Source organism: Pseudorasbora parva, chromosome 21, assembly GCF_024679245.1.
Source record: "Pseudorasbora parva isolate DD20220531a chromosome 21, ASM2467924v1, whole genome shotgun sequence".
Classification (NCBI taxonomy): domain Eukaryota; kingdom Metazoa; phylum Chordata; class Actinopteri; order Cypriniformes; family Gobionidae; genus Pseudorasbora; species Pseudorasbora parva.
Window position 1 is genome coordinate 17,182,016 of NC_090192.1, and position 26,773 is coordinate 17,208,788.

Consider the following 26,773-nt stretch of genomic DNA (forward strand, 5'->3'; position numbering starts at 1 on the left):
CACATTTGGCAAAAGTACAGCAAAGTCAGCACTGGCTAACCAGGATGTGAGCCTAAACTGGCCCACATATAATGCAGCAAATATGGCCCAGTTTTCTTAAAAACATATCAGGGCCAGTTTTGGAGAAGATGAGGGACAGTAATCACTAACAAATCTGAATGTGAACCTATGGTGGCCCACACATGGCATAGCAAATATGGGCCGAATACATTACACCAAATTTGGGCCAGATTTGGAAAATATATGGCAAAGTCAACACTGGCTAACCAGGGTGTAAACCTAAACTGGCCCACATTAAGTGCTGCAAATGTGGCCCAATTATGTTAAAACATATCTGGGCCAGTTTTGGCAAAGGTGAGGGACAGTAATTGGTGAATCTGAATTAGAACCTAAAGTGGCCCAGACATGGCATAGCAAATATGGCCCGAATACATTACACCAAATTTGGAATATATGGCAAAGTCAACACTGGCCAGTGGCTAACCAGGGCTTGAACCTAAACTGGCCCACATTAAGTGCTGCAAATGAGGCCCAATTATGTTAAATCATATCTGGGCCAGTTTTGGCAAAAGTGAGGGACAGAAATCACTTGCCAATCTGAATATGAACCTAAAGTGGGCCACACATGGCATAGCAAATATGGGCCGAATACATTACACCAAATTTGGGCCACATTTGGCAAAAGTACAGCAAAGTCAGCACTGGCTAACCAGGGTGTAAACCTAAACTGGCCCACATATAATGCAGCAAATATGGTCCAGTTTTCTTAAAAACATATCCAGGCCAGTTTTGGCAAAGGTGAGGGACAGTAATCCCTCGTGAATCTGAATATGAACCTAAAGTGGCCCATACATGGCATAGCAAATATGGCCTGCACATAATACACCAACTTTGGGCCACATTTGGCAAAAGTACGCCAAAGTCAGCACTGGCTAACCAGAGCGTGAGCCTAAACTGGCCCACATATTATGCAGCAAATGTGGCCCAGTTTTATTAAAAAATATCTGGGCCAGTTTTGGCAAATAGGGACAGTAAATCTGATTGTGACCCTAAAGTGGCCCAGACATGGCATAGCCAATATGGCCAGAATACATTACACCAAATTTAGGCCACATTTGGCAAATATATGGCAAAGTCAGCACTGGCTAACCAGGCTGTAAACCTAAACTGGCCCATAAATAGTGCAGCAAATGAGGCCCAATTATGTTAAAACATATCTAGGCCAGTTTTGGCAAAGGTGAGGGACAGTAATCACTGGCAAATCTGAATGTGAACCTAAAGTGGCCCAGACATGGCATAGCAAATATGGCCCGAATACATTACACCAAATTTGGGCCACATTTGGTAAATGTACAGCAAAGTCAACACTGGCTAACCAGGGTGTGAGCCTGTTAATAGTTAATAACATTTACAGCCATGTTTGCCAAATATACAGTACAGTTGACATGTAGCCTGACAAGCCAGACCCACATCAAGATGTTTGGTCTAGAAACTCATCATTGACAGCTCAATCAGAGGGGCGGATAAATGGCTGTCTGTCAAACTCCCTCTGCACGCGATAGGATAGCGCTACAACCAACCAGAGCAACGAAGATGAAGCAGAGCTCGTTGATAGATTAAACATTCGCCGTATCCGATCGGCTAAACTCCGAACACATCATCCCTTCTTAAGAATTACTTCAGTGCCGTTCTTTGTTCTTTTTTAGAGAAAAGCTTAACTCCAAGTCTTCCAGAGTAGCGGTCAAAGCTGATTCGAAAGACCGCCGTTCGCCAGCTTCTGTGTTTACTAGAAGCACGCAAGCGCAACTCTGGCGTCATTATTTTAAGTCCCGCCCACCAACTCTATACACGATGTGATTGGCCTTACCAGAGTTTGGCGTTTACAGCTCAGAAGGGTATTGAGAGTTGCTAGACGACACTCGCGGCAGATAAGATTTGCTGCCGCTAGGGTGTGTCTAGATTTCTAGGCTAGTTGACATGGAAAATATGCCATAAATATAATTACAGTTAATTTAGATGTATAGCTAAAAATGCCCACATTTGAAAATATGGCATAATACTTTGTAACGAAATTGGGCTATGTTTGATAGGATGCAACTCTTAATTGTACAGTTTAATCTGGACAAAAAGACTATATCAGTTGTGGATTGGCCTGCCTTGTGATAAATAAAGTACATAACTTTAATTGTGTGTGTGTGTCTGTAGTTGTGTGTGTGTGTGTGTGTGTGTGTGTGTGAGGTGTGTGTGTGGGCATGTTTTTGTTAAATATCAGGACACTGATTAAATGTGTATTATGCCATGGGTATGACACATGTGGGAGAGGGTGAAATATGAGCACATTACCCATGACCCCATTTTTCAAAATGCTTATAAATCATACAGGATGAGTTTTTTTTTTGTTGAGAAAATAAAAATGCAGAATGTTTCCTGTGATGGGTAGGTTTAGGGGCAATGTGTGTGTGTGTGTGTGTGTGTGTGTGTGTGTGTGTGTGTGTGTACTTGTTTATATTATATTGTAGGGACCAAACAATGTCATATAAACCTGAGATCATCAGCCAGCGGTCCCCACAATGTAAACGGATTCATAAACATACTCTGTTTTTTGAAAATGTAAAACTGCAGCATGTTTCCTGTGATTAGGGGTAGGGGCAGTGTAGGGGGATATAATGTACAGTGTAAAATCCATTACGCTTATGGAAAGTCCCCACAATTCACACAAAAAACAATGTGTGTGTGTCTGGTCTAGGTAAACCCTATGTTATGGGGACACAAAAATGGCAATATTTGAAATCCTTGTCCATGTGGGGATGTTTTTGGTCTCTATGAAGAAAAGTAAATTAAAAATTATGCTTTTTGAAATTTTTAAAAAAAGTTTAGATTTCTCTGTGAAGGGTAGAAGTTTTAGGGGTAGGTTTAGTGTAGGGTGATACAATATACAGTTTTTACAGTATAAAATCATGTTTGTGTGTATACTGTGTACACACAGACAGCTACAGTAGGTTGAAAATATGTGTGTGTGTGCGTGCGTGTGTGTGTGTGTGTGTGTGTGTGTGTGTGTGTGTGTCTGATTATGAATTGTTTGCAACAGGTCAAATTTGTGAACTGTTTTTAATGTTCCTGACTTGAATATTTGGCTGAGATACATTTTGAGTTGCTGTATGTGAAAATCTTTGTCATGATTTTAAGTAGGACATATTCCTGGGTCAACATATGTATATTTATCCTGGAACACAATTCCTGTCATGAAACATAGTCCTAACCCCCTAACCCTAACCTAACCCAGAGGGAAATGATAGGTAAATAACTAGCACCAAACCCTGCATTTAAACATAAACTTGACATAAACTTTAAGCTTGTCACTGAAATATGATTTGTTGATTGGAATGCAGGATTAACAATGTTATAAATATCCAGAAACAGTCTTGTTGAAATCACATTCACCTGTAAATGTATGGAACTGTAAGGCAGTGTCATCTTATAAACCGCTTCAAGTGACCCTGATATTCTAAATTATTATAAATAAAATACTCAATTTGTCTTTCATTTTTGCTAAATATTGACTTAAATATTGAATATTATCTGTATCATATATGTCATGTCCTATAACCTGTCAGTATATTGATTGAGATATGCATTTAAGAGTAGGCTAAATGAATGACAAATCAGCAAAACCTGCTATGAGAACATTTTATTGTTATTTTAAAGCCAACTTTTTTCAACCCTTTTTTTTTGTTATGCTTTCATTACAAAAAACATATATATATTTATATATATATATTTAAAATCAACTGGTTCGAGTTCCTATTTCCGGCCCTTTAAATTTAAAAAATAGCCACGGAAAAGGCGCCCAAAAGACGGAGCTGCAGAGGAGGATTATTGTCTGGAGATTTGACGGTGGAAAACGGCAAAGAAAGTTAAAGGGGGGGTGAAATGCTGTTTCATGCATACTGAGCTTTTTACACCTTTAAAGACTTGGATTCCCATCCTAAACATAGACAAAGTTTCAAAAACTAATGTTGGACGTTTGATGGAGTATTTCTGTGTCAAAAATACTCCTTCCGGTTTCTCACAAGTTTCGGCGAGTTTTTTTCGAGTATGGGTCTAATTGACGTTAAATAGAGCGGAAGGTCCTTGTATGGGCTGTACGGGCTCTTCTCCCGGAAGGGTGCGCGCGCGCGTAACTAGAGGGAGAGAGAGGAAATGCACGCTGTAAACAGTCTCTCAGGTGCAGATCCAGTCCTCCGTGAACACTTATGTCGCGCCCCGGGAAGGCAGCGCTGCATTTGAACCGATTTCAACGCAGAAATGACGGGAAGCTTCAAGGCATCGCTTCAGTCGCGTCGCAAAGTGGATTTCCACGGTCACTGCTGTCACAGGACTTCACCAAATCATACCAAAGAAGTGTGTTTTTGACAGAGCGGTCCTGCTTTGGAAGATGCCGGTGAGTAAATCAACTTCAAATGTCTCTGCTATTGGCTACCGTCGCATGAGTAAACATCAGTAAACGATACGATCGCGTGCTTCGTCATTCAAATGCGCTAACGGTTACTCCATTGTTGTTCTGTATAACGTTACACTAGTCTGACGTGCAAAACCGTTCTGCTTGCTACTTCTAAGGTCTAGTCGCATACAATAGTCCATAAACCGAATCATGTCCTCATACACTGCGAGTAAAGACACAGAAATGTGGAGAGGCCATTAAATACAGTAACTTACATACCACAGAGACGGACGTCCTGATGTTGCCGTTTCTCCTGTTCAGTTTATTTCAGCCTCAGATTTGATTGTGGATCATTATCTGTATTAGCTGAGATAGATGGGTTTCTCCACGCTTGAGGACGTCACCGCTTTGCGCGCTTGTGATTCTTTAGCTCCGCCCACACGATACGCCTCCAGGCGCTCGTTTTTTTCCGGAAAGACTCGGTACAGCCCATATTTCTTTTATAAATATGATAAAACTAAAGACTTTTCGGAGATATGAAGGATGCAATACTACTCTATAGGTACTCAAGATTGACATGAGATTGACTGAAGCTGAGTGTTTCACCCCCCCTTTAAGGTAAGATTTAATAAAAAAAATATTGCTTCGTTTTGGGGATTGCTTCATTATATTCAGTTGGAGTAACTTACTGCATGTTATGTGATATTAAAACGTTAGCTAATGAAAGCTACAATTGTTAGCTATCAAACATTAGTTATTTTGTCAATTCAAAACTTTTGCCATTGCCTGAAGGATTTTGTAAGTGACATAACGTTAGCAATTCAAGTTGATTATCGTTAGTTCACCTCTCTTTCATACATTTGTCACGTGATTTTTGATAATTACTAACTGCTAAATAAATGGTGATAAAATATTAATATCTGTCTGTTTCATTGCTGTACTAACGTTAGTCTATGCGGCTCTCACGTGACAAAAGTAGGAACAAGGCCTAACATTACCAGAATAACCTAAATGAATCATCTGTTTCTCATAATTTGTTATTTTGCCTGCAATATGTATAGTTTTTATTATCATTATTTTATTATTTATTTTAAATATGAAGTTGTTATCAAAGTTTGCGCTACTTGACGTGATTGCTAAATGACTTAAAGATCCAAGTCAGTAAAATGATCTGATCTTCCCATCACTAACGTTACAAAGAAGTCCTTCGAACTGAAAATCACATTGTCTTCTGCTGAAAAAAAAGCATAGACCAGCATGATTTCACTTTCACTCACTGTATACCAACCTGCAGTCAGTTCTATATGGTCAACGTATTTTCCCAATTATAATGTTATAATTATAATGTATAATTTGAAATTCATCTATGTATAAATTTGACATTAAACTGCACTAACTAGTTGTATTACTTGTATTACAGAAACAACAGGATCACAGAGCAAGCGAGTAAGCTGTAGAATCCCACATCAACAGATGGCTTCAAATTGCAAGTGAGACAGAGGGAGAAGAGGAAAGGAGTAACGAAAATGGACACGCAAGTAATTTACACGGTCTATTTTACTAATTGTTTGTAATCATTTGGAGTAAATCCGGGACTACACTTCACTTGTTAGGTCTATCTCATCTATTTCATCTTTGTTAATACAAATTAGAAGAAATATGCAATAAAAAACAGTAATAGAAACTGTATATATATATATATTTTAGGGATGCAACAATACAGTTAGTCCATGGTTCAATACATAACCTTACTTTGGTTTTTAACCACGGTTTTCCGGTTCGGTTCTGGGTTTTTTTTTTGCTCTTCTATTCTTAGGTGACAGGAACAGAAAAAGGTTAAGGAGAAAATGGTTTTTATTGCAATACTCTTTCTTTATTTTACTTAAAAGACTTGAAAACCCTTACTTAAACTTAAAACTTTACATAAAAAAATGTATACACATTCACAGTGTATTGTATTAAATAAAATAAATATATATAAAGATTTACAGTGGCAGCTCAGAGATGTACAGTAGCATTTAAGTATGAAATTGAATGAATAAATGTAGAGTATAAACGTAAATGCGGGTAAACACCCTTAACTTTAGTGCATATGATTGGATATTTGCTCAAATCAGCGCATAGAGTCAGGCAAACCATTAAAAAAAGAGCAGAATAAATAAAGAGGAATATTCAAGGGGGTAATCTAACGCTCGGAAAGCGTTCCACCCATAGGGTGTTTAAATATTTTCTCCCGTTGCTTTTGGCTCACTATGGGCTTCTCCCCATTCTTCTCCCTTGACTTGATCAGACCATTGCTAACCAAGCCATCACCTGCTGTTAGCATCCCATTGACTCCCATTCATTTTTGCGTCTTTGACAGTGAATAACTTTACATCTGAGGCGTTTAAAGACTCCATCTGTCCATTGTTTATTTCTAAAGAAACTCGACAATGCATAAAAGGCTCCATTACCTTGTATCTTACACTATCGGCCCGCAGAAGCTGTTTTTGTAAAAATAGGCTAACGATTGCGTCATAACCAACGCGACTCTGTCGCAAAGTTGAGAAATTACCGTATAGACCTGAGGAGACGCTCGCAGGCAATCTTTACTGTATATGAGGCAGTCGGGGGGACGTGGAGACATAAAGTCTGATAAAGTCAAGGGAGAAGAATGGGGAGAAGCCCATAGAGAACCAAAAGCAATGGGAGAAAATATTTAAACAATGTGATTCAGATTTCACTTTCCACAACTACTAGAAGACCTACAGCTGTCAGACAGGAGGCACACGTCACATCTACGTCCTCAAGCTCAGTCTGAGTCTGCGCAGTTCGCTCAGCCATCAGGAAGTGAGTGCCTCTGATTGGCCTAATTTTTCCGCCGTTGAAGTCAATGGGATAGCTCTGTCCATTTCTTTTACTGTCTATGGGAATATTTCAAACGGGGGGAAATGGAAATAAATAATTAAATGCAAAACCGGAAAAAAAACACAATTACCAGCGCATATTGAACCATGAATGCGTACCTAACGGTTCAATATTATATTGAGTATTGTGGCATCCCTATATATATATATATATATATATATATATATATATATATATATATATATATATATATATATATATATATATATATATACAGCTCTGAAAAAAATTAAGAGACCACTGCAAAAAAACTAGTCCTCAGAGTTGGGGAACATTGTCAGAGCAGAAGGAAGCATGTTTTCTTCTACACTCTAAACACGCTGGGTTAATAACAACCCAAGTTGGGTTGAATATGGACAAACCCAGAAATTGGGTTGTTTGAACCCAGTGAATGGACCTTTTCAAACAACTCAATGTGTGGGTTTGTCCATTTTCAACCCATCTTGGGTTGTTATTAACCCAGCATTTTTTAGACTGTAGGACAACCTTGTACGTGGTTTAATTCATGCGTCCTTCACAAAGACAAGTCTGCCCAATTCAAGCATTGCTGAAGCACTCCCAGATCATCACCGATCCTCCACCAAGTTTCACAGTGGGTGTGAGACACTGTGGCTTGTAGGCCTCTCCAGGTCTCTGTCTAACCATCAGAAGACTATGTGTTGGACAAAGCTGAAAATTGGACTCATCAGAGAAGATGACCATACTCCAGTCCTCTACAGTCCAATCCTTATGGTCTCTTGCAAACCTCAGCCTGGCTCTTCTTTGCTTCTCATTGATGAAGGGCTTTTTTCTAGCTTTTTTCACAACTTCAGCCCTGTCCACTGGGAGCCTGTTTCGAACTGTCCTCGCCGTGAACTTCACCCCAGCTGCCTTTTGCCATTCTTTTTGTAGGTCACCTGAGGTCATCCTATGGTTGTTGAGTGACATTCGAATGAGTTGGTGGTCATTCCAGTCAGTGTAGAGTTATTTTCGCCCTCTGCTAGTCTGTAACTTTGTTGTCCCCAATGTCTGCTGCTTGACCTTGTTCTTATGAACCGCCGTCTTTAAAATTTTAAGGATGGAAGCAACCCGACGCTCACTGTATCCCTATGCCAGTAAAGCCAGAATATACTTGTAGGCTTCCATACTTGTAGAGATGCTGATTTAAGAAAAAAATTGCAGTGGTCTCTTAATTTTTTTTTCTCCCAGAGCTGTATAGATATTGTAGTGTTTTACTTATCTAAACTTTTTAGGGGAGAAAAACAAATAATCAAATAAAATAAAAATCAATGTTTAGTCTTTAGTGTGTTTGTTACAAATAAATTGATCATTATTAAAGCTACAAATGTAGTTCAGTTAAGAACAGTGAGTGATTACCTTTTTTCTTTTATTGTTTCATTAACATAAATATAAAGACCTAATTCACAGATCTAATATAATGTGAGACATCATTTCCCCAACTGCTCCCCAAATTTTCAATTAAAACTGCATTAAGTTAGCCTGACAAGCCAGAGCCACATCAGGAAGTTAGCTCTGGGAACTCACCATTGACAGGGCTCAGTCCGAGGGGCGGGATAAACGGTTGTCTTTCAAACTACCTCTGCACGTGATAGGATAGCGCTACAACCAACCTTCTCGGAACCTTCTCTGTCGTCATTATGTTAAGCCCCGCCCACTGGCTCTACACACCATGTGTTTGGCCTGACCAGAGTTTGGTTTTTTACAGCTCAGAAGTGTATTTAGAGTTGCTAGGCTAAACTCATGGCAAATTAGATTTGCTGCCGCTAGGGTGCGTCTAGATTTGTAAAATTGCATTATGTAACATTTGCAGTAAGATATCCCAAAACCACTAGGCCAATACTACATATTTTGTTCAGTTGAGAACCTTCAATGTCCCAAATGTTTCCAACTATTTGTAAATCGTGAGAAAATTGCTATTTTAACCAAGGAACCGGGACGTGTGAGGGCGTCGCCTAACGATGTCATCATATCTCTTAACCCTCGGTTTCTGGTTTTATTCTGCTGATGCGCTTTACTCCGACTGTAGTGTTAACAAGTGTCACAGCAGCCGCTGAGTGAACGCACAGAGTAACGTCATAACATAATTTAAAACTCACTCAAATGTGTTATATGATAAACAGAGCTGCGTTACCTCATACTCATTACCAGAAAAGCAGAAATAGTGCCGGCGACTATGGCATAATCAAAGTTTTTCGCGCTGCTCGTGAGGCTTGTGTTGTTCATCTCATTAACAATCACTCCAGCAGCCTTGCTCAGCTCCACAACACTCGCTCCTGCTCTGCTTCACACTGCAGTAACGTTAATAGGGATGTAATGATAAATTGTTATATCGCATTAATAAAATGTGACTATATGTATCGTTGATGGAAACGATATGATTTGCAATATAGTTGTTTTATCCAAGGCTCAACTTGCTGTAGTAAGCCTATTTATACTACCTCATACTACCTTTATACTACAATTTATCCAGACACAAATTTACAAATGTACCTCAAATGTAAATTCTGTCATAATTCTCACCATAATGTCGTTTTTCGTTTAACTTCCAAACACAAATGAAGATATTTTTAATGAAACCCATTTTAAAGTCCATTACTATCAAACTTAAACGATGCAAAAAATAAAGTAATCAAGTGGTCTAATCCAAATCTTCTGAAATCTTCAAGTCTTCTGAATAGACACAATGGCTTTATGTGGTGAAAATATTTAAAGCTACACTGTGTGATAATTTCCCCCATCTAGTGGTGAAAAGGTATTTGACCAACCAGTGATTATTAGTTTCTGTTCCTCTCAATTCCGATTTTGTTTTAACTCCTACAGTGGCCAATTTAGTCCAAGATTAACATGGCATCCAGTTCAACCTCGTCCATGAGTGCCATCGAGTGTTAAAACGTGAAAGGCGAAGCTTGAATTTACGGGTATGTCCCTCTTTGGCTAATGTACTTTCAAGATGGAGGGGCAACATGGCGACCGGCATTCGAACCCCTCACCCGTATGTATTTTCAATGGTATATTATAAACTTACGAGAACACTTTATTACTTGAAAGAAGTGCATTACATCACATTACATACATTAATTAGCACATATTTTTGAAAGAACTAAGTGTTTTTAGCTAAGAATAAACTAAAAAAGTTACACAGTGTAGCTTTAACACAGTGAACATTCTGTAGTAAACACAGACGTTCAAATGATTGCGTGACGTGCGAAAACAACATGAGAGTGAGGTAAAATTCTTGGATGAGCAAATAATATACACATTTTGAGAGCGGCCATTTTGACACACTTTCTTGCGATTAGAACTGTGATTGATTGCATTGATCATCTGAAATGCATACACTGCTGAAATGACCCTCTTCAAAGTGAGAGCGCAAACATTATTTAAAGTGGCACTCCTCCAAAGTCAAAGTGCAAACACCATTTAAAGCTGCAATCCTTAGTGAAAGCGCAAACATAATTTAAATCACCAGATCACATTTAGTTTTAGTAGTATGATTATTCAAAGCAGTTTAGATGGTTCATTCTTATACTGCATTAATAGCAGGAACAGCAGGACATAGCGAGCATGAGCAATGCTGCCTGCATTTAAAGTGCGAGTAATTCGTGAGGGATTTTTGTTTTTTAATTTACAGAGTTTCAGTGACACTATTAATAATCTCATTACATAGAATCATACAATGACAAAACATAATGTTAAATATAATTAATAATAATGCAGTGGGGGAATATTTGTGGGTCCTGATAATAATACACAAATAATAATATAATAACAATAAAAAAGTACAAAATAAAAATAAAAACTTTATTTCGGCTTATCGGGATACATATTGTGTCGGGAGTTCAGTATCGAGATACATATTTAATCGTGACACGAGTGTATCGTTAAACCCCTAAACGTTAATAATCACTTCCATGAACATGATTTCTGAGTCCTATCCCGATTTTTTTCCTACCGGCTGTGAGGTGAAGACCACATGTCCCAAGATCTTTCCCAAAACTGACCTGATTGTCGCTTGTGCAGATTAATATTAAGATCTGTTTGATCTTTCTGAATTGTAGAAATTAACCAAATGATACAAGGATCAGTAGTTGTTTCTGCACTGAAAGTAAATCCAGACACGATTAAAATCAACGTTTGGGAAGCCAAATTTTCAGTATTTTTTGCACAAAATAATAAATCATGTCAATAAAACCCTAATTTTAGTGATTAGGATGTTATAATCTATGTACATAAAAGTGACATACACATTTTTATTTAAATATGGCAGCGATAAGGTACCGTAATGGTTTTATTTGGTGTATTCTTTGCTAACAATCTTTCATTCTTATCCCGAGGTTACCATTGTCAGCTGGATCTGCTCCAAATCCAGATCAGATGGTGGACCTGCACCTAGACATCAACGCAGCCCTAAATGTCAACAGATAACATGTCAACTAGACAACTCCTAGAGACGGATACCCTGTGAGGAACTTGCTAACAGCCATCAACACAGATCCTCTGTCCTCTGCACAGACCCCTAAGGCCATCTTCAACTCCATGTCGGCATGTTGTATCCTGATCTTCAAGCTGGTGGATCTAGATGAAATATTCTGAATTATTGCAATCCATAGTCTGACTTGTAATGCAGCCTGAATCATATTCACACCATGTTCGTTGGCCAGAGACAACTGGTCCCCCAACTCAGCCTGGTTTCTACCAAGGGTTTTTTCTTCTCCATTTCTGTCACCTGATGGATTTTGGGTTCCTTGCCACTGTCGCCTTAGGCTTGCTTAGTTTGGGACGCTTAATATTCTACAATAGGGGTGGGCTATATACTGGTAGATATGATTAACTGGTAGAAATGTATCAACTGCTACTGATTTTGGACCATCATCTCTATCGTAGTTACGTTGCTGTTCTGCTTGTGTGGTAATGAAATCTTATCATCTGCCTGCATTTTTAAGCATTATGGTTAAAAAACAAGGGATTTTAAACTGCTAAAGTGCAGTAAGCAGTGAAAGACACCTCATTTGACGACATGTGCACGCTGTCAGAGAGACTGTTTCTAAGCACAATTTTTTTGTATCATTGGCAGCAAGAATTACAAAATGTCTATGGTATTTCTAATGTCTATATAATATTGATTTAATTGCACTGATGCTATTGGAGGAGAACTGAACTGCGCTGGATCATGTTTTCTGCAAAGCTGCTTTATAGCAAATTGAACTGATTTCATAATTGATGAACCTTACACTGTTATTGAACAGAACTGAATCAACACTGACCTGACTTCAGCTGTGACACTATTTTCTTTTTAGGGCTGCTTTACTGCAGAATTTAACTCTGTTTGAATAATTAAATAATTATTTTCATGTTTATTCCTGTAAATCTGCTTTGAAACTTTATAAAGCATTAACAAAGAAAGGTAACTTGAATTGTGCAATGGCCTGATTGTGGACCAGATTTGGCAAACAGCATGTGGGCCACATGAGGATTGTGTAAAAGACCAACTGTGGCCCACATTAGGGTCAGTTCTGGTTTATATCGGCCAAAGCAAGGTATTAGATCTGGGCCAGAATTAAATTTAACGGTGAGCCATATGTGGGCCATTTCTGCTTCATGTGTTTTGTTCATGGCTGACATGTGGCATTGCTATTGCTTGATTGTGGCCCAAATCTGGGAAACAAAAGTGGACCACTCAAGTGCCATCATTTCACACGGTATGTGGGCCAGAGCAAGGTATTAGATATGGGCCAGACCTGGGCCAGAATTAAATTTAACTGTTAGCCAGATGTGGGCCATTTCTGCTTCATGTGTTTTGTTCATGGTTGACATGTGGCATTGCTATAGCTTGATTGTGGCCCAAATCTGGCAAACAAGAGCGGACCGCCCAAGTGCTATTATTCCATGTGGTATGTGGGCCAGAGCAAGGTATTAGATCTGGGCCGGATCTAATACCTACACATGAAGCAGAACTGGCCCACATCTGGGCAACAGTTGTGGGCCAATTCTGCTTCATGCGTTTTGTTCATAGCTGATATGTGGCATTGCTATGGCTTGATTGTGGCCCAAATCTGGCAAACAGGAGCGAACCGCCCAAGTGCCATCATTTCACACAGTATGTGGGCCAAAGCAAGATATTACATCTGGGCCGGATCTGGGCCAGAATTTAAATAAACTGTTGCCCAGATGTGGGCCATTTCTGCTTCATGCGTTTTGTTCATGGCTGACATGTGGCGTTGCTATGGCTTATTGTGGCCTAGATCTGGCAAACAGGAGTGGACCACCCAAGTGCCATCATTCCACGTGGTATGTGGGCCAAAGCAAGGTATTAAATCTGGGCCGGATCTGGGCCAGAATTCAAATGAACTGTTGCCCAGATGTGGGCCAGTTCTGCTTCATGCGTTTTGTTCATGGCTGACATGCGGCGTTGCTATGGCTTGATTGTGGCCTAAATCTGACAAACGGGAGTGGACCGCCCAAGTGCCCTCATTCCACGCGGGTAGTGGGCCAGATGAAAGTGTCAAGTGTGGGCCGGATCTGGGCCAGAGCAATTTTGCTATCTGGGCCAGATGTGGGCCAGTTCTGCTTCATGCGTTTTGTTCATGGCTGACATGCGGCGTTGCTATGGCTTGATTGTGGCCTAAATCTGACAAACGGGAGTGGACCACCCAAGTGCCATCATTCCACGCGGGTAGTGGGCCAGATGAAAGTGTCAAGTATGGGCCGGATCTGGGCCAGAGCAATTTTGCTATCTGGGCCAGATGTGGGCCAGTTCTGCTTCATGCGTTTTGTTCATGGCTGACATGCGGCGTTGCTATGGCTTGATTGCGGCCTAAATCTGGCAAACGTGAGCGGACCGCCCAAGTGCCATCATTCCACGCTGGTAGTGGGCCAGATGAAAGTGTAAAGTGTGGGCCGGATCTGGGCCATAGCAATTTTGCTATCTGGGCCAGATGTGGGCCAGTTCTGCTTCATGCGTTTTGTTCATGGCTGACATGCGGCGTTGTTATGGCTTGATTGTGGCCTAAATCTGACAAACGGGAGTGGACCGCCCAAGTGCCATCATTCCACGCGGGTAGTGGGCCAGATTAAAGTGTAAAGTGTGGGCCAGATCTGGGCCAGAGGAATTTTGCTATCTGGGCCAGATGTGGGCCAGTTCTGCTTCATGCGTTTTGTTCATGGCTGACATGCGGTGTTGTTATGGCTTGATTGTGGCCTAAATCTGACAAACGGGAGTGGACCGCCCAAGTGCCATCATTCCACGCGGGTAGTGGGCCAGATGAAAGTGTCAAGTGTGGGCCGGATCTGGGCCAGAGCAATTTTGCTATCTGGGCCAGATGTGGGCCAGTTCTACTTCATGCGTTTTGTTCATGGCTGACATGCGGCGTTGCTATGGCTTGATTGTGGCCTAAATCTGACAAACGGGAGTGGACCGCCCAAGTGCCATCATTCCACGCGGGTAGTGGGCCAGATGAAAGTGTCAAGTGTGGGCCGGATCTGGGCCAGAGCAATTTTGCTATCTGGGCCAGATGTGGGCCAGTTCTGCTTCATGCGTTTTGTTCATGGCTGACATGCGGCGTTGCTATGGCTTGATTGCGGCCTAAATCTGGCAAACGGGAGCGGACCGCCCAAGTGCCATCATTCCACGCGGGTAGTGGGCCAGAGGAAAGTGTAAAGTGTGGGCCGGATCTGGGCCAGAGCAATTTTGCTATCTGGGCCAGATGTGGGCCAGTTCTACTTCATGCGTTTTGTTCATGGCTGACATGCGGCGTTGCTATGGCTTGATTGCGGCCTAAATCTGGCAAACGGGAGCGGACCGCCCAAGTGCCATCATTCCACGCGGGTAGTGGGCCAGATGAAAGTGTAAAGTGTGGGCCGGATCTGGGCCAGAGCAATTTTGCTATCTGGGAAGGCATGAAGAGTAATGGGGCCCCGTGGGCTCGTAGGAACCTTGGGGATGTAACCTTGCCTGGGGTGAAGGAAAGCCTTCACCATGCCAGGCGCAAACTCTAAACATGAGGGCCCTACCGACAAGGACTGAATGTCACCTATCCTTTTAAGGGATGAGATGGCCAGCAGAAACATAGTCTTTAGGGTGAGGAACTTTTCTGGAACTTCCTCTAAGGGTTCAAACGGAGGCTCAGACAAGCCCCGTAAAAAAATGGCCAAATCCCAGGTCGGGACCCTCGAATGCACCACCGGCCTCAACCTTAAAGTACCACGGAGGAAACGTGTAACTAGAGGGTGTCTTCCCAAAGACACTCCACCCAAGGAGCATGGAAAGCAGCTAAGGCCGCCACGTACACCTTTATTGTGGAGGGGGTCAACCCTACCGAGAACCTCGCCTGCAGGAACTCCAGCACTGTACCAACGGGGCAGTTAACTGGGTCCAACTGGCATACTCTGCACCATGCTGAGAACAGTCTCCATTTCAGAGAATACAGTTTCCTCGTGGACGGAGCTCTGGAGTGAAGGATGGTATCTACGACCTCAGCCGAGAGACCCTCCTCTATGAGCCTGGCCCCCTCAGAGGCCAGGCCCACAGTTTCCATAACTCTGGGTGAGGATGCAGGAATTTCCCGCACGCCTGAGAGAGGAGATCCCTCCTGGTCGGAATCTCCAGCGGAGAGCCTTCCAGGAGAGATATTAGGTCCGAAAACCATATTATGGTCGGCCAGTATGGAGCCACTAGAAGTACCTGGGCCCTGTCCCGGCGTACCCTCTCCAGAACTCCTGGAAGCAGGACAATCGGGGGAAATGAGTACAGGGGTAGTCTCAGCCACTCCTGTACCATGGTGTCCAACCCCAGTAGGGCTAGATGTGACAGAGAGAACAACTGAGGACAGTGAGAATTCTCTGCCGAAGCAAACAGGTCTATCTCTGCTTTCCCGAATCTTTGCCATAGGAGCTCCACCACCTCGGGGTGGAGTCTCCATTCCCCGGGCCTCGGCCCCTGCCTCGACAGGATGTCTGCTTCCTGATTTAGGACCCCTGGGATATAAACTGCCCTGATGGACAGCAGGTTTCCTTGGGCCCACAGGAGGATCTGACGTGCCAGTTTGTATAAAGGACGGGACCTCAGACCCCCCTGATGATTTATATAGGCGACCACCGATGTGTTGTCTGTCCTGACTAATACATGATGGCCCCTGAGGTCGGGCAGAAACTCAGTGCAAGAAACACAGCGAGCATCTCTAGCCGATTTATGTGCCATAGCCGCTGGTGTTCCTGCCATAGACCCTGGGATGAACGGCCACTCATGGTCGCACCCCACCCCGTGATGGAAGCATCTGTCGTTAGCGTTACGTGACGAACATGAGCTCCCAGCACGGGTCCCTGGGACAGAAACCCAGGATTTTTCCACATGAGCAGAGCACGAAGGCATTGCCGCGTGACTTTGATCGTGCGGGGTGGATTTCCTCTCGGGGAGAACCCTTTCATTCTGAGCCACCACTGTAGTGGCCTCATGTTCAGCAGGCCAAAAGGTATCATGTTGGACGCAGCTGCCATGAGACCTAACACTTTCTGGAGCTGTTTTACAGTGACGGCACAGTCTAGCTTCGATTCTTTGACTGCTGCCAGGATCGATGCTATGCGTGTTGGCGATAATTGCACCCGCATAATTACCGAATCCCAGTTCACACCTAAAAAAGTGGTTCTCTGAGCCGTAGAAAGCACACTCTTCTTGGCGTTTAGCCTCAACCCCAATTTCGACATGTGTGCAAGAACAGCATCTCGATGCTGAACCGCCATCTGCTCGGTGTGAGCTAAGATCAACCAGTCGTCGATGTAATTGAGTATGTGGATGCCCTGCAGACGCAACGGCGCCAGACCTGCATCCACACACTTGGTGAATGTGCGGGGTGACAGTGCTAGACCGAAGGGAAGTACTCGATATTGGTATAAATCTTTCATTGAGCTTACTTTACCTCTTTCTGCCGGCTTCAGCTCTCTCGGTGGGCTAGTCGATATTTAATCTGGCCACCGCTCTCGTGAGCACCTCAACTAGCTCCTCACTAGCAGGGGACTGAAGTGGTGAGTCTTCAGTCGCGATGCTCTCAATGTCCACCTCCTCAGAGCTGGATAGTTGGAGCACCGGCGCCTCGCTCGGGGGGGAAGAAACCGCAGGGCGGGCTTCCAAGCCCCGAGACGAGGCACTGGACGGTGCAGGTGAGGGCTGAGATAAGGCAGAGCCCGTCTCAAACCCCTCTGCAAGGTCCAATTGTGAACCCCACGACTGAAGCCTCCGCTCTGCCTCGGCAGCAGAAGAGTTCCCTGCGGGAGCGCAGCATTCTCAGGGGAAGCTGTTTACAGTGCTCGCAAGCAGCCCCCTCGAGGGCGGGTGTATCCCCACCCGTGATGTAGCGTGGGCAGGGATGAACACACCTCTTAAACTGCTTATTTTCACTCGCCATGATCTCTATTTTCTCTTTTTTTGTAAATATATTGACAATATTTAACAAAGGGGGGGAAAATTCTCTCTAATGACAGACAAAAACACCAAATAGACAGACAGGTTCACACAGATCGCTTACTGAGTCTTTTTGCTTACTGAGTCTAACCATGAGTCTTTTTTCGAGGTGATGAGGGCGGGGAGTACTCACATTGATGTTTGACTTTGAAAAGAATGCGTGCTCTGTGAAACAACAGATTTGTTATAATGGACATTTACACTTGTCTGTATGACCAACATCGACCGAGTTATTTGAGTCTCTTTCACACTAATAAGAAAAAAGTGAGGTGAAGTTGCCAGCGACTTTGCCGACCCCTGGGATTTAGCCGCTATATCACTAAAAGTTATACAGTGTAACTTTAAGCTGACAATTCACAGAAAATTCAGTGTGAAAGCATCTTATTTTTTTAATACTAGGAACTGCAAGAACTAGGAGGGCTAAAAAGCATCTCTGTGCGGCTTCCTGATTGGCCAGTTAGTGATGACACGGTGCTTCACTTGGCAACCGCTGAAGCTCTAGCAACAGGTTGGTCTAGTTAGCAGAATTATGATGATGTTGGTTCTGAAATATAACAAATATGATAATTCGTTTTTACCTTGCAGGAAAAGAAGGTGAGGAGCTACTGCACGAGGTTGCATTACACTATGTGGAGGGAATGAACGACATGGAAGGGAGGAAGCCAGGACCATCAAGCATTCTGGGTATGTAACAATACAGGGCTTTAAAAAAAAATTTTTTTTTTCATTACTACAGATGTGGATGACAGGCAGCATGATGAGAAATTGTGGCATCAGAACATAACACCCTTGCCTAGCCATCCCAAGCACCCTGCATGTAGTCACTTCAAGACGGGAAGGAAATATCAGGCTGTGCAGTTGGAGTAGCGAGTAATTGAGAGCATGCACTCCTCTTGCAATAATATGCAAGAAAGCAGCAATTCTGTCATCGCTTATTATGCATAAACAATCACATATGGAGACCTTATCAGACAAATTTAATGGCACCTCGTGCGCGCGTGAGGCAAATCAGCCCGTGCTGCTCGTAGCAGGAACAGACGCGGTGTGACGCGGGGCAGAGGGTCTATTATGCATAGTCTATCGCAAGCTGATGGGAATAATGGCTTTGAGTACTTGGCCAATGAGGATGAGGATGAGTACCAAAGTTGGATTATGCCATTTGATCAGCCAAATGGATATCTGGGGGAAAGAGAACTGTCCAATGCCAATTCGCCCCTAGATTTTCTGTCACTCTTTCTCTCTGATGATTTCTGGAATTCATCACTTGTAAATGAGACAAATCGCTACGCCCATCAGTTTTTAGCCTCCCATCAACTACAGCCACACTCCAGATTTCATAAATGGTCTGATGTAACTGTCAGTGAAATGAAAGCCTTCTTTTCTCTGCATTTGAGTATGGGTCTGGTAGAGAAGTCAGAGTTGGAGGATTATTGGGCCGAATATTGGCCAACAGCAACACCTGGTTTTGGCAAGGTGATGTCCAGGAATAGATTTGAAATGATTTTGTCTTTCCTTCACTTCACCAATAATGAGGAGTGTGTTGACAGGGGTCAGCCAGGGTATGACAGGCTATTCAAAATCCGCCCAATCATCAATTTGGTCATCCCCCGGTTTTCAGCGATGTATGGTCCATCTAAACAGCTGTCATTGGATGAAATGACCATTGCATTCAAAGGCAAATCAACCCTGAAAATGTACAACCATAGACAAATATGGCTACAAAGTATTTGTTCTAAGTGAAGCCAAGTCAGGTTATGTGCTACAGTGGTCCATGTACACTGGACAAAGTAGGGGTAATGCATGTGATTTCGGTGCTACACACCTTATTGTCCGTGAGCTGATGGCCCCGTACACAGGGAAAGGGCATGAGGTGTACATGGACAGCTATTACACCTCGCCAGCCATAGCAGATGAGCTGGCAAACAATGATTCGGGTTTGTGTGGGCTGTCAGCAGTAAGAGGAAGCAGTAAGAGGAAGGGGATGCCAAAGGGCCTCACCCGCGAACAGTTACATTTGAGCAAGGGAGGTGACCCAGTTTTCATGAGGAAGGGGAAAATGCTAGCTTGTGCATGGCATGATACAAAGCGCCTCACAATGCTGTCTACACTGCATTCCAGCACATGTGTCAGAAAGCACATTAGGACCAAACACACTGGAGATAAATATAGGGAGATAAATAGGCCTCTTTGTGTTGATGACTACAATTCATTCATGGGGGGTGTCGACACAGCAGACCAGAGAATGAAGACCTACCTATTTCCCCATAGGTCAAGGAAGTGGTACATTAGGATTTTCAATGCCATTCTCAGTGTAAGCATGGTGAATGCCCACATCATTTACTGCCGCTGCACTGCTGCTCCTCACAAGACCCTGAAAGTCTTTGTGCAGGATGTCATCACTGCTTTACTGGAAGGCTTCCAGGAAAGAGAGCAACAAAGGCCAAAAGTCATCCTCACTGGGAGACATGCCACAGAGACTCACTGAGCGCCACTTTATCTGCCAGGCTGATGCTTACCCAGATTGTGTAGTTTGTTCTGATCGGACACGCCCTAAAGGCCGCCGTCAGACAAAATACATGTGCAGGCAGTGTGGGGTGGGTCTTTGTGTTGTGCCTTGCAATGAGAGGTACCACACCATGAAACACTCCAAGAAATGTCACCTGGATGGATAGGCAGTCATTGTCTCAACAGCAAATGGCCTGCTATAAATTGTTTTCTTTTCTTTTTTTGTCTGCCATTTATTAGTAATGATTTACAATTCTTATTTACTATTTCCCAGACCATTTAGTAGTATACAATATTTCTTTTTTGTGTGTTCATGTCCTTCTTATGTGTGTGTCTTTGTCAGCTAAAACAAACAAACAAACAAACAAAAAACATCAACAAAAACCAAAAAAAAAAAAAAAAAAAATCCTAACATCTCACTCATGATCTGTGCCTTGCCGTGGCGAGTGAGCTTTTGAACTAAACAGGTCTCGTCTACTTGTGTTTGTGTGTCATATGTATATATATGTATATTACATAATATATATGTATATTATTATACATGTAATCAGAGTGCCTACTGTATGTAGTAAATGGAAAATCTCTACAGCAAAAGGCAAACCGCTACATTCATTCGGTTTGTTTCTACCATTTATTAGTAATGATTTACACAGTTTGTTTACTGTTTACTATATACCTGAACATTCAGTATTGTGCAATATAGCACACAGAAGGTGAGGGACATTTTGGGGGAAAAGAAGGGCTGCATTTTATCATGTAAACGTGACTTTTTATGAAAATTCTATAATCCAAGATGGCCACCACCATATGACGTCATAATATGCAAATTAGATGGGAAAATGTAATCCCTACATACACTTTGGGTCATCCTTAACATTTCTCTAATTGACAGAAAGTCTCTATCTTTTATCACTTTTAAGATATAGCCTTTTGAAATTAAGATGTCAAAATTGAACATTTTAGGAAAAAACCTCTGGCGCCTAAAGGGTTAAAGAGATGGTATTCATTCCTCCTGGGGTGGTGCCGCTCTTCTCTCTAGTAATATGACACAGTCTTAGAACAAGTTGTGGCTTCTCAATTAAGAGCTCACCTGACTGTTAACAGACTATTTGAGCCCCTTCAGTCTGGCTTCTGGAAATTGCACAGTGCTGAAACAGCACTGGTAAGGGTTTTAAATGATTCTATTTAAAACCCTTACCAGTGTAGCAGATCTATTTTGTTTCTACTTGATCTCAGTGCGGCATTCGATACCATTGTTTATTGTACTTTACTCTCACGTCTTGAGCATGTCTTTGGTGTTTCTGAGATTGCTTTAAACTGGTTCAAGTGTTATCTCTCTGACCGTAACACAATTTGTTGTATTGGGGGGTTCAAGATCTGAAGTTGGTGTGGTGAAATCAGGTGTTCCTCAAGGATCAATACTTGGTCCATTACTGTTTATTAGGGCCCAAGCCCTAAAAGGGCGCAGAGCCATATTGTTCTTCTAAGGATAATTTGTTATTATTATTAGGGCCCAAGCCCTGAAAGGGCGCAGAGCCCTATTGTTCTTCTAAGGATTATTATTAGGGCCCAAGCCCTGAAAGGGCGCAGAGCCCTATTGTTCTTCTAAGGATTATTAGGGCCCAAGCCCTGAAAGGTCGTAGAGCCCTATTGTTCTTCTAAGGATTATTATTAGGGCCCAAGCCCTGAAAGGGTGCAGAGCCCTATTGTTCTTCTAAGGATTATTATTAGGGCCCAAGCCCTGAAAGGGCGCAGAGCCCTATTGTTCTTCTAAGGATTATTATTATTAGGGCCCAAGCCCTGAAAGGGCGCAGAGCCCTATTGTTCTTCTAAGGATTATTAGGGCCCAAGCCCTGAAAGGGCGCAGAGCCCTATTGTTCTTCTAAGGACAATTTAGCTTTTTCGACTATTCGGGCACTTTCGGGGCCCTTAGCATGCTCGAAAACTCTTGAAACTTTGCACACACATCGGAATCTGCGGCCATCAGGGCCGGACCAAAGCTGGTACCTGGGCAGGGGGGGCTCGACAGCGCCCCCTAAAGTGGGGTCTGAAAACATGGTCTATAAATCAAACACACTTGCACGTACATGTACGAAACTCGGTACACATATAGATCTCATTGGGCCAAACAACTTTCGTGCTCTAAGTTATGCGTCAGCCCAACAGGAAGTGAGCTATTATGGGTTGTTCGGAAAACACATGCTCTGGAATTTAACATACTCCTCCTAGACAATTCACCCGATCAGCACCAAACTCGGTCAGCATGAAGTCAACATATTGAGGATGCTAAATTGCGAGCAACTTTTTGATATCTCAAACGGTTAGGCTGTGGCGAGGAGACAAATTTATGTCAAGAAAGGGAAAACAGGAAGTGCGTTATAACTTCTGCATTCATTAATTCATTTTGATTAAACTTCAGCTGTGTGTTCGTTGTAAGAGGCCGATCACATGGATATGACTTTTGTGAGTCAAAGTTATAGTGCCACCAACTGGCAGCAGGAAGTGTGTCACTTTCAAAATGCTTTGATATCACCATCTTATTTTTACCCGATTTACTTCAAACTTCATCAATATAATGTCAAAACATAGCAGATATAAAGCTGGTAAGCACTTCCTGATATTGTATATACTGTTGCCACGGCAACACATCAAACTATAACATTCTTTTTCGCTGCTTTTGAGACTCTTAAAATGCTTCAAATTACATGAAACTCAACACACACATCAGACATGCTGTCCAGTAGATAAGGGCAAAGACTTAAAAACGGGCATGGTGGAGGAGCTCAGTAGCGCCATCTTTTGACAAAAGTAAAGCAATCTTTTGTCAAAAGTGGGGGGGGGGGGGTTAGTTTTATCTTCAGTCACCAAACTCTCTATATATATTGTTCTCTTTGAGCCGAACAACTTTCTTATTTACAGTCATTAGCTCCGACAGAACAGGTACTCAGATATTTAGGGCTTAAGGTGTGAGGACCTTATTGTAATTGCTCAAACCATCATTTTTCTACATTACATTTTTGAGGGCCTAAACACGCATGAAAACTCATGAAACTTTGCACACACATCAGAAGTGGTGAAAACATACATCTGATATGGGTTTCAGAATTAGGTGTGGCAAAATGGTTCGATAGCGCCACATACAAAATTTAAATTAAGCGTCATTTGCGCTACGTTTCATGTATGAGTATGAAAATTCGGTAGACGCATTCAATAGCCCAATACCTACAAAAAAGACCCAAGGCGCCAAATCTGAAAAACCAACAGGAACTGAGATATTTTGAATTTTCTTTGGTAAATTGGTGCAGTTTTTGCCATTGCCAGACGTTGTACTTTAACAAACTCCTCCTAGAGATTGAATCATATCAACATTGTATTTGCACAGCCTATTCTAAAGGCCTTTGTGATGTTAAATTGGGAAGATCTTGAGTTTTCCCTGAAGGGTGTGTCCGTGGCGGCCTCACAAATGTTGATGTTTCGCCATGACAAAGGAATTTGTTGTACCCCAAGCATACAATGTCCGATCTGCCTCAAAATTCACATGTTTGACAAGAGTCCTGGCCTGAAGACATCTTCATTCCAATATTCAGTCAAAGTTATAGCGCCACCAACTGGCAGCAGGATGTGTGTCACTTTTTGAATTTTTTTTGAATCACTGTCTTACTTTCACCCGATTTACTTCAAACTTCATCAGTATAATGCGAAAACATGACAGATATAGACATACGAATGGATTCCTGATATTTTATATACTGTTGCTATGGCAGTGTCAGTTTAATTATCTTTTTGGGTGTTTTTGAGACTTAGCATGCTTGAAATTGTGTGTGTGTGTGTGTGTGTGTGTGTGTGTGTGTGTGTGTGTGTGTGTGTGTGTGTGTGTGTGTGTGTGTGTGTGTGTGTGTTTTCTATACATGGGCTTTACAGAAGGTCATTTGCTTTTCTTGAAAAGACTAATATTTAATATTTAATATTAAAATCATTGCTGCAGTTTCTGTGATTTGGCTCCAATTGGTCATTTTGTAATTAAAATGTTTTATTGGATGCTACAAATATTGAAATGAAAGCATGCTTAATTGCATAAGATTGTAAATAGTTAAGGTAGGTCAAAAACACATGAAGAGAAGTGTTTGGTTAATACAATATCACCATTCGGACGGTATTCTGGGCTCATTTGAAATTTATGTGACATCATCTGACATGAAATTGTTTAATTGAATTTAATTGATCTCATAGATGTGACTGTTGGGGTTCGTAGTCATAGCAGCACCAACTGCTGCAGTTAATGTGGTGAATCCAACTTCATTTGTAGGGCACTAACAATATAGTTTTATATAATTAGTATAAGTTATCTGGGTATCACCAGACCAAGCTCAATTTAAGATTGATCAATGAGAATTATTTGAATGACTCTGTATGCAATTGGATAGTCAACTAAACAGACTACTAAACTCGCCAATAGCGTGCCAAGGGGGGTGGGGGGTGGGTGGGGGGGTAAGTTAGTCTGTGATTTGTTCCCGCAAAAGTGTAACAGAAGCAGTAGAAATGAATGTACGGGTTTTCAGACTGTGTTGCAGGGCGAAGTCAAATCGCTGGCAGATGAGGCTGGGTTTACCCAGTCAGTCTAAGTCAATTTTATAATAAAGTTTATAATAAACTTCCATAAAATTTAGACGCGCATCTTACTCTTACCTAACACTAATATTAAAATCATTGCTGCAGTTTCTGTGATTTGGCTCCAATTGGTCATTTTGTAATTTGGGCCCAAGCCCTGAAAGGGCGAAGAGCCCTATTGTTCTTCTAAGGATTATTTTTTAGGGCCCAAGCCCTGAAAGGGCGCAGAGCCCTATTGTTCTTCTAAGGATTATTATTAGGGCCCAAGCCCTGAAAGGGCGCAGAGCCCTATTGTTCTTCTAAGGACAATTTAGCTTTTTCGACTATTCGGGCACTTTCGGGGCCCTTATCATGCTCGAAAACTCTTGAAACTTTGCACACACATCGGAATCTGCGGCCATCAGGGCCGGGCTGAGGCTGGTACCTGGGCGTGGCAGGGGGGCTCGACAGCGCCCCCTAAAGTGGGGTCTGAAAACATGGTCTATAAATCAAACACACTTGCACGCACATGTATGAAACTCGGTACACATATAGAGCTCATGGGGCCGAACAACTTTCGTGCTCTAAGTTATGTGTCAGCCCAACAGAAAGTGTTATGGGTTGTTCGGAAAACGCAAGCTCTGGAATTTGCGATACTCCTCCTAGACGATTCACCCGATCAGCACCAAACTCGGTCAGCATGAAGTCAAGACACTGAGGATGCTAAATTGCGAGCAACTTTTTGATATCTCAAACGGTTAGGCTGTGGCAAGGAGACGAATTTATGGCGAGAAAAGGGAAACAGGAAGTGTGTTATAACTTCTGCATTCATTAATTCATTTTGATGAAACTTCAGCAGTGTGTTCGTTGTAAGAGGCTGATCACATGGATATGACTTTTGTGAGTCAAAGTTATAGCGCCACCAACTGGCAGCAGGAAGTGTGTCACTTTCAAAATGCTTTGAAATCACCATCTTATTTTTACCCGATTTACTTCAAACTTCATCAGTATAATGTCAAAACATAGCAGATATAAAGCTGGTAAGCACTTCCTGATATTGTATATACTGTTGCCACGGCAACACATCAAACTATAACATTCTTTTTCGCTCCTTTTGAGATTCTTAAAATGCTTCAAATTACATGAAACTCAACACACACATCAGACATGCTGTCCAGTAGATATGGGCAAAGACTTAAAAACGGGCATGGTGGAGGAGCTCAGTAGCGCCATCTTTTAACAAAAGTAATGCAATCTTTTGTCAAAAGTGGGGGGGTTAGTTTTATCTTCAGTCACCAAACTCTGTATATATATTGTTCTCTTTGAGCCGAACAACTTTCTAATTTACAGTCATTAGCTCCGACGAACATGAACTCAGATATTTAAGGCTTAAGGTGTGAGGACCTTATTGTAATTGCTAAAACCATCATTTTTCTTTTCCCAAATTAATTACATTTTTGATGGCCTAAACACGCATGAAAACTCATGAAACTTTGCACACGCATCAGAAGTGGTGAAAACATACATCTGATTTGGGTTTCAGAATTAGGTGTGGCAAAATGGTTCGATAGCGCCACCTACAAAATTTAAATTAAGCATCATTCGCGCTACCTTTCATGTATGAGTATGAAAATTCAGTAGACGCATTCAGCAGCCCAATACCTACAAAAAAGACCCAAGGCGCCAAATCTGAAAAACCAACAGGAAGTAAGATATTTTGAATTTTCTTTGGAAAATTGGTGCAGTTTTTGCCATTGCCAGACGTTGTATTTTAACAAACTCCTCCTAGAGATTTAATCATATCAACATCGTATTTGCACAGTCTAATCTAAAGACCTTTGTTGTGTTAAATTGGGAAGATCTTGAGTTTTCCCTGAAGG

The 26,773-nt window shown here is 42.1% G+C and overlaps 1 protein-coding gene across 2 annotated transcripts in view; it reads left to right on the forward strand.

Moving 5' to 3' along the window:
* The window catches only part of adprh (ADP-ribosylarginine hydrolase), a 217,370-nt gene that overhangs the window by 70,593 nt on the left and 120,004 nt on the right, over positions 1-26,773 (forward strand). For both annotated transcript variants that reach the window (XM_067430396.1, XM_067430397.1), the window contains exons 3-4: positions 18,201-18,309; positions 18,387-18,485. In XM_067430396.1, the coding sequence (XP_067286497.1) occupies positions 18,201-18,309; positions 18,387-18,485 (208 nt within the window). The remainder of the gene's footprint in view (positions 1-18,200; positions 18,310-18,386; positions 18,486-26,773) is intronic.